The sequence below is a fragment of the Pinus tabuliformis genome, chromosome 2_2 (assembly GCF_031772625.1).
Source record: "Pinus tabuliformis cultivar Carrire ecotype Pingquan chromosome 2_2, CPIR1, whole genome shotgun sequence".
NCBI classification, from domain to species: Eukaryota; Viridiplantae; Streptophyta; class Pinopsida; order Pinales; family Pinaceae; genus Pinus; species Pinus tabuliformis.
Window position 1 is genome coordinate 481,246,497 of NC_142300.1, and position 8,847 is coordinate 481,255,343.

The 8,847-nt window shown below is 41.8% G+C and overlaps 1 protein-coding gene across 1 annotated transcript; it reads right to left on the reverse strand.

The window, feature by feature from the left end:
* Nucleotides 1-6,380: 6,380 nt before the first annotated feature.
* Nucleotides 6,381-7,614, reverse strand: LOC149193434 (uncharacterized). The gene is made up of 3 exons (XM_089406653.1): nt 6,965-7,614; nt 6,788-6,869; nt 6,381-6,700 (listed from the first exon to the last, which is right to left on the reverse strand). Exons 1-3 carry the CDS (start codon nt 7,351-7,353, stop codon nt 6,593-6,595), a joined length of 579 nt encoding a protein of 192 aa, XP_089262779.1. The 5' UTR covers nt 7,354-7,614; the 3' UTR covers nt 6,381-6,592.
* Nucleotides 7,615-8,847: the final 1,233 nt, after the last annotated feature.

Consider the following 8,847-nt stretch of genomic DNA (forward strand, 5'->3'; position numbering starts at 1 on the left):
TTACTTAACTGCTGTTCTGTCTATTTAGGGGTGAAATACAGAATTACAACAGCTAACAGTTAAGCCAGAAAGGAGACAAAATGCAAGGAACCGGCAGTAACCCTCGAGAGAACCCAGAGCTGTGGGTACAGTTGGGCGAGGAAACATGAAGTACCAACCTTGCAATCCTGGAAACTGTTCAGGAGTTGAAAAATGAGATGGCACGATTGCGAGAGGACAACGCGCGTTTGACAGTTGAACAAGAAAGAATTCTGAAGAGTTTGTCGGACAGGCAAAATCCACCTCTATCTAACCCCAGTGCGGAACAGCAGAGGATGACAGAAGAACAATACCATTAGATTGAACCTGAAAATTCAGATGGCAAAGAGGATCACTCTGATAATGCACCACAGCAGCAAACCTCAAAACGTCAGAAAATGGAGCTGCAGGGAGAATTCCGGAAGATTAAACCCCCACATTTCGATGGAGAACGGGAAGAGGCAGCAGAAGCATGGTTAATAAATATGAATAAATATTTTCAGTTGTATGAGTATGATCACAATTTGAAGGCGAGACTGGCTATTTTCCAGCTACAAGGTAAGGCAACCTTGTGGTGGGAGGAAAGCAAGATTATCAAGGGGGTAAGTGAACGGACCATTACATGGGAGAAATTTCAGAAATACTTCAAAGAAAGGTACCTAACTGAGCGCTTCTACGATGAAAAAGCGAGAGAGTTCCATGATTTAAGACTGGGGCAGCAGACTATGGACGAGTTCATTATTCGTTTTACCTCTCTGCTACGTTATGTACCTTATATCAAAGAGGAGAAAGCCAAGGTCCAAAGGTTTGTGAGCAGCTTACCTTCATATATAAGAGAGAGGATTGAGTTTGACAATCCTAGGACCATGGATGAGGTTATTCGTAAAGCAAGGATCTGCTACCAGCAGAATAAACAGAAGGGGGATACTTCAAATAAAAGATGGAATGAGAAAAGGAGCAGTCGGATGGTTGGAAGCAGCAAGGGAGGTCGCAGCAATGGAAGTAAGGGAGCTGGCAAAGGATTGAACAGTAGATCTGTAACAAGAGGTGCGCCCCGAGCTAGGCCAGTAAGTGAAATCAGAGTAAGTGAGCAGCCTGTTAGGCCAGAAGGTGAAGGGATGACCAGACCTCCAGTTCAATGCTGGGGCTGTGAAGGACCTCACTATGTTAAAACTGCCCACAGCGAAAGGGGACAGGCCAGATATCCCAAATTCATGAAGCATCGACCGTTGGGGACGTGGCACGTAGTGTACCCAGAATTAATGCAGCTTTGGAGGACCGCCAAGCGGAGTACCAGCCATCTATGGTTGAATTTGAAGGTAAAATTTCAAACCTTTCTATAGCTGTTCTTATTGATCCAGGAGCTACTTTAAGTTATGTTAGCCCAAAGATAGTAGAACAGTGTAAGTTACAATCTGAAAAGTTTAGAAATTCGTGGCTGGTCCAATTAGCTACAGGAGCCAAGAGACGAGTCTTGGCCAAAATAAATAATTGCTCTTTAACCATAGCATGGCAGCCAATAGTGGCAGACTTAAACATACTACCGTTGGGTTCATATGATATCCTGATTGGGATGGATTGGCTGGAAAAACACTGGTCCTTAGTGAATTGCAAGACAAAAACCATCTACTATAAGGATGACCGTGGAGAGAAGCAGGAGTTACAAGGAATCAAACATCCTGTACAGATTCGACCCATTACAGCATCTCAGTTAGCTAAATGCATCAAGAATAAATGTCAAATCTATGCTATTCAGGTGGGTTACGCAAATCAAAAAGATAAAACTGCCATGCTGGGCAACATTCCGGTGGTACAAGAATTTGTAGATGTTTTTCCTGAGGAGGTACCGGGACTACCACCTAAAAGAGATGTGGACTTCACCATTGAATTGATTCAGGGAGCAGCACCCGTGTCACGGGCACCATACCGAATGAGCGTACCAGAACTAACAGAATTGAAAATGCAACTGCAGGAGCTGTTAGACAAGAATTACATCCGTCCCAGCGTATCACCCTGGGGAGCCCCAGTGTTATTTGTCAAAAAGAAAGATGGAACTTTCCAGATCTGTATTGATTATCGTCAGCTGAATAAGCTCACGATCAAAAATAAATATCCTTTGCCTCGGATCGACGAACTTTTTGATCAGGTGAAGGGAGCGACGATATTCTCTAAGATCGATCTGCGATATGGTTATCATCAGATCAGAATTAAAGAGGAGGATATCGCTAAGACAGCTTTCAGAACGCGGTATGGACATTATGAATTCGTGGTGCTACCTTTTGGTCTGACCAATGCACCTGCTACCTTCATGTGTTTGATGAACAGTGTGTTTCACAGGTTCTTAGACAAATTTGTGTTGATATTCATAGATGACATTCTGATTTACTCCCGATCAAGAAAGGAGCATGAGGAACACCTTAGATTGGTGTTGCAAACTTTGCGAGAACATCAATTATATGCAAAGTTTAGTAAGTGTGATTTCTTCAAGGAGGAGATATAATACTTAGGCCATGTAATCACAAAGGAAGGAATTGCAGTAGACCCTGAGAAAATCAGAACTATAATGGAGTGGCCCATACCAAAGGACGTGGCAGATATTAGGTCCTTTATGGGGCTAGCGGGTTATTACAGAAGATTTGTGGAAGGCTTTTCAAGGGTAGCATACCCTATCACCTCCTTACAAAAGAAGGGAAAGGTATTTAAGTGGACCTCAGAATGTCAGCAGAGCTTTGAACAGCTCAAGCACTTACTCACCACTGCGCCCATATTGAGTATAGCTGATCCTAACAAGGATTACGTGGTCTGCACTGACGCAAGTAAAGAAGGCGTGGGAGGAGTGCTGATGCAAGAAGGAAGAGTCATTGCATACGAATCGAGGAAACTAAAGGAACATGAGCAGAAATACTCTGCTTACGACTTGGAGCTGGCAGCTGTTATCCATGCACTGAAAATGTGGCGACACTACCTTTTGGGAAGAAAATTTCTGTTGTTAACAGACCACCACAGCTTAACAAACTATTTCAGCCAACCCACCTTAAATACGAGACAAGCTCGTTGGGCCGACTTCTTAAGCGGGTTTGATTTTGAAATTAAACATTTAAAGGGGAAGGAGAACCGAGTAGCTGATGCATTGAGTCGAAAGGTACAATGTGTGTGGAGGATTTCGGTCAATAAATGGCAGAGTACTCTACTTGAAAGGATAAAAATAGCGGCTGATCAAGATGCTGTTTACCAGCAAATTAAACAGCGAGTATGGCAACTTTCTAGTAAGGAAATACAACAAGGGTATGAGCTAGATGATGCCGGAATGCTGTATTTTAATAAAAAGCTGTATATACCCAATGAAGATAGTCTTAGAAAACCGATTCTGGACGAATTTCATACCAGCCATTACACCGGGCATCCAGGGTACCAGAAAATGGTTACCGCTCTTCGAAAGGAATATTACTGGCCAAAAATGAAGAAGGAGGTAGCCGAGTATCTAGCGCGATGTCTAGAATGTCAACAGATTAAGGCGAAGCATTTGCATCCAGCAGGGCTGTTACAACCCTTACCCATTTCGGAATGGAAATGGGAGACTATTTCCATGGACTTTATAACCGGATTGCCTCGAACGTAGAAAAACAATGATTCCATTATGGTGGTAGTGGATAAGTTAAGTAAGGCAGCACACTTCATACCTATGCAATCAACGTATAAGGCTGTGCAAATTGCTCATATTTTCATGCAAAATGTGTTCAAATTGCATGGACTTCCGAAGGTAATTATCTCTGATCGTGATGTTAAGTTCACATCAACCTTTTGGAGGACATTGTTTGCTGAACTGGGAACACAGCTGAACTTTAGCACAGCTTATCATCCCCAGACCGATGGCCAAACGGAACGGGTAAATCAGGTAGTGGAGGACATGCTGAGGGCATGTGTTATGATTAAACCAACTCAATGGGAGGAATACCTCCACCTGGTCGAGTTTGCATATAACAATGGGTATCATTCCTCAACACAGCTGAGTCCTTTTGAGGTTCTATATGGGCGGAAGTGCCGCACACCCTCAAGTTGGAGTGGACCTGAGGATAGGTTACGAATTGGTCCTGAAATGCTCAAGGAAATGGAAGACACGGTAAAAAAAGTGCGTACCAACTTAAAAGTTGCTCAGGACAGACAAAAAAGTTTTGTTGATCGAAAGAGAAGGTTCAAAGAATTCCAAGTTGGGGACCATGTGTTTGTTAGAATTCAACCCAGAAGGAGTACTTTGCAGTGGAGCGGATGTGCCAAACTTGCACCTCGCTATTTTGGACCTTTTCAAATCTTGGCAAGGGTGGGGCCGGTAGCTTATCAAATCGCCCTACCAAGCCATATTAGGATCCACAATGTTTTTCACATTTCCATATTAAAACAATACGTCTACGATCCTAAACATGTGATTCAATGGCAGAATGTTCGGGTAAGAATTAATCTGGTCATTCTAGATAAGCTTTGTTCCTAAACAAGAAAATAACTAAATCTGTTGCTGATTGCAGGTCGAGCCGGAAGGCGAGGTTCTGGTCGAACCACTGACCATTCTCGACCGGAGAGAAGTGCGGCTGCGGAAACGGGTTATTTTCCAAGCTAAGGTGCAGTGGCAGCACTATGGGCCTGAAGAGGCCACTTGGGAGGATGAGGAACTCCTTAGAGAAGCTTACCCGAATTTGTTTAAGGGAGACAGACATCGGGACGATGTCCAATCACAGGAGGGGGAGATGTAATGACCCCAGACTAAGTAAATGTGAGAAGTTACTATGGTAAAAGACAGTAATACAGTTGTTGTTATGTTTTAAAAACAAAACTGTGACAAACTATTTTATTAAAGTAATTTAAATATTTTCTTGAAATGCTGGCAGCCTCTAGGAGGTGGATTTAAAAGAAAGAGATCAGTTATAATAACTGATGGAAACTACCCTCCCAAAACAGGAAAAGTCCTGGCTGTAGGGAGGAAGTTCTGTGCTGTGTGGACAGACAGAAGAGACCTTTTCCAAGAAGAGGAAAAAGGAAAAAGAAAAGAGAAAACTGGTTAAGTCTGGTGAGGACCAGATAACCAGGCACAAAAAGTGCACAAATCTTGTTGAGGGCTTGTGGCCTGCAAGATGGCTCGGGGGGAGAATTCCGTCTGAGGGATGGATCTCATGGCTGGGTGGAAGAGCAGAATCAAGTACAGGTGACTTGTTTGAGAACCCATTCCTGACTCTGGTGAACCAGGTACGGTTTCAAACTGCAGAGTCCCTGATTGATTATGAATATACAGTGAATTTACAGTAGACAGACAGGAACTATGTTTTATTTTCCTTGATACTGTCATAATAATAATGTAGCTGCATAGATGTAGTTTTAAATTAAGGGACCGATTGTTATTCACTAGTCATGGTCTGAACTAAACCCACTGTAAATCAAGTTACATAAACATATTTAGTTAAAGACTGGTTCTTGGGCAAGGGGAGGTTATTCAAGAACCTGGTTATTGAATAACAGACATAACATAACCCCGTTAGAAAGACAGAGGCACTGTCTAGGAGAAGAAAAGTTAACAGTGGATTAAACTGTGTTGAATACTTGATATTAAACAAGTAGATAATATAATGTGTCAGCAGGAACGAGGTTGGAACCTCTGAGTCTGGGTAGAAGGCACCGACTGTAGTCGGATTCGGGCTCATCGACAGAAGAGATAAACCTATAAACCTACAATATTTAGAATAAATGACTGTTGAACTGTGGAAAAAAGAATAAATAAGCTACACCAGACAAATAGAGTCTATTCTGTAAACGGCGCAAAATAGAGAGCGAGAATCATATGGTATTCCGTCATCTACGCTATTAAGTCACAGTACTTACAGACACAATATCAGAGAACCCAGTTCATTTAGGGCGAGAAATGAAAAACGAGTTATGTATATGATTACAAGAAATCCTGTGCATGTTACCTCAAAGAGGAACCGCAGGCATACATTTATTTCTACATTCTCATAAGGAAAGAAGAAAGAGTAATATTGTTTGTATAATCAACCGAGTGCATGCTGTACAAGCTTAACAAATACGACAGATGCATAAAAAAAATACAGAACGAATGACTTGAAATAATCATCATAACTGAGATAATCTATGAGGTTGCTGTCATGGAGACGAGCGGAACCAGCGATAATAACATAAACCCATACACTGTTCTAGCATGGTGAAATACACAGAATATATTCATATGAGGTACAAAACGTAAGTTGCCTGAGGGCTCAGATAGAGTCGCAGTCCATGCATAAATCACAAAGGTTCTATATATAAATTACAACAGAACAATACCCGGGTGGGAAAATCTTGAAAAGAATATAACTGTTCAAACATTGTATACTGGAAACCTCGATCAGAACCTGAATCCGTTAGCCAGATCTGCGTGTCACGGCCAGATCCGAAACCCCATGTCTGAGAGCCGACATGGCAAGCAAAAATCCGGGTATGCCGCAAGGGGCAACAATACTAACAAAATAAGTCCTCAAACACATGTAGAAGAACTCAGGAGAGTTCCGCCGTGCATAATAACTCAACAGGGTGGTCATGGACACGACCAGACAACAGAGAAACCTAAATGCAAATCGTGAGGGTTCTCTGAAGGAGTATACCTCGACAATCGAAGCAAGAAGACCCTCATTTGATCAGCGGTCTGCACAAATCATAAATTAAACAGTTCAATCAAAGAACCACGAGCTCTTGTGTGCAGGAGCAAAGTAAAAAAGACCGGAGGGCATACCTGTGGCCGCCGAGAGGGTGAGACCACTATGTAAAACCGTCTTGGCACCACCAGATGGGTTCGGATAACCCAGCTGCGCGCCCTACAAGCAAAAGGAAACAAGTTCATAAGAAATCATTATAAATAAACAGAACTGTAAATATATGCTGTAGATTTAAGAGTCGAGGTTCCATATACCTGTGCTGGATTAGTGTCGGGCTCCTCACAGCTTCCGGAGCAATTACAGGTGAAGAAGGTAGCGCCGGTGGGATTGAACCAGAGGTTGAACGCCGAGACGGAGCCGGAAGGCCGAACAAATGAATAGACCCCGATACTGCTCGGATGAGATTATGTAAGAACTTAAACCCTTGAGCGCATCTCAGCCCTTTGATCCAAGGGTGAGATCCTGACCGTCCATGCAAGGCGGGAACACAAAGCGGAAAGGCCGAGATCACCGTGATCGAGATGTCACATGGCCAAAGGAGCCAAATAACGCCACCTGCCTCGGTAAGGACTGATGTTATTAAGGCAAGGGTGAGTTGGCACCTGCAAGGTCTGTGGCAGGACCACCGAAGCCCGCGCCACATTAATACTCACTGCTGTCGGGTAGACTAACAGCTAGGTTCCACCGTGAAGTAAATGGTTGCACCAAAACCCACTTGACAACATATTTTATTACCACGCAGCATATATAAACAAAGAATATAACAGAGTTAAACATAGGAATTAATGAGCTGTGAAATATGTGATATAAAGCATGTGAATAATTCGATATGAGTTAAATGTGCGCACATACATAAAAGATGCATCATGTAGTGTATAGCAAGATCATTATATTAGGCATACATTGAAAAAAAATTTGTGTATGTGGACATAGGTGTGACAATATATTTCAATATTATATGCATGCGTTAATTTTTATTTTCGAAAAATATTTCAATGTCAAGAATGAAAAAATAATTAAAAATAAAATAATTTACAAAACTATAAAATAAAATTACACTCGTGTGTAAAATTGTACTGGAGTGTTTCAACAAAGAAACAATGTATTTGACAATTCAATGCTCTTATTGTACAATTAAGAAGTTTTGTCAACCCCACCGTAACGTATCGTTGTCATTTAAGATCCGACAAGTTCAACGAATAATGGATATATTGAAAGTGAGGCATTATTTCAGGTTGGCTTGTATATAAGTAATAAGGTAATTTTGGAAGGAGTTTTTTTTTTTCTAAATTGGATTTTTTATTTATTTATGATTTAAGTAATTTTTTTGTGAATAAAGTTTATTGATAATTTATTTTTATTTTTTTAATATCAATAAATAAATTTGTGTAATTATAATTTATTTTTGGGTCTACATATAAGTATAATTTTTTTAATTAATTTAGAAATTATCAAGATGTCTTGTATGTTTATGTTTATTAGATTTCTTTTGGTGTGTTTAGTCTTTCTCTTAAAATTAGATAATAATAATAATAATAAATTTAGTTCTTAATTTTATATTTAAATTAAAAAATTATTTCATTTAAAATAATTATAATAATATAACCTGGATGCGGGTGATAATCATGACATTAATGGCGATTAGACAGACGGGTGGCGGGAGGATTGGCCACATGGCCGCCTGCGTCCCCTCCCAAGCCAGCCTGAAAGGAATTCATGGCGCCTTGCAGGTGACATTAATTGGGTGCTCTAGTCGAGATCTCTCCATCATGCTCATAGCAATGGCCTCCACAGACCATAACGTTGTTCTTCCTCCTCTGCTCCACAACATTTGCCCTCCTCAGGCAGCGGAGCCTTGTTCTCGCACAGTCACGGGAAGCCGCTGTTGGCTGCTCAGCTGCGTAGACCTTGGTAATGGGTATCATTTCTCCCACACCAGGCTCTGCAATCTGAATCCAGCTCAGACTTCCTCCGCCCACTCCCTGCTTAGCCATTCTGCCAATCTCCCCACTGGTAGCTCTGCGTTGAATCCCGCCATGGCTGACATCTGCCACCGAATGCGTAGTAGAAGAGGGGGCAATCGGGGCGAAGGCATCCGTCCTCCTACTACGCCCAACCCAGAATCTGCCTCCCCCTC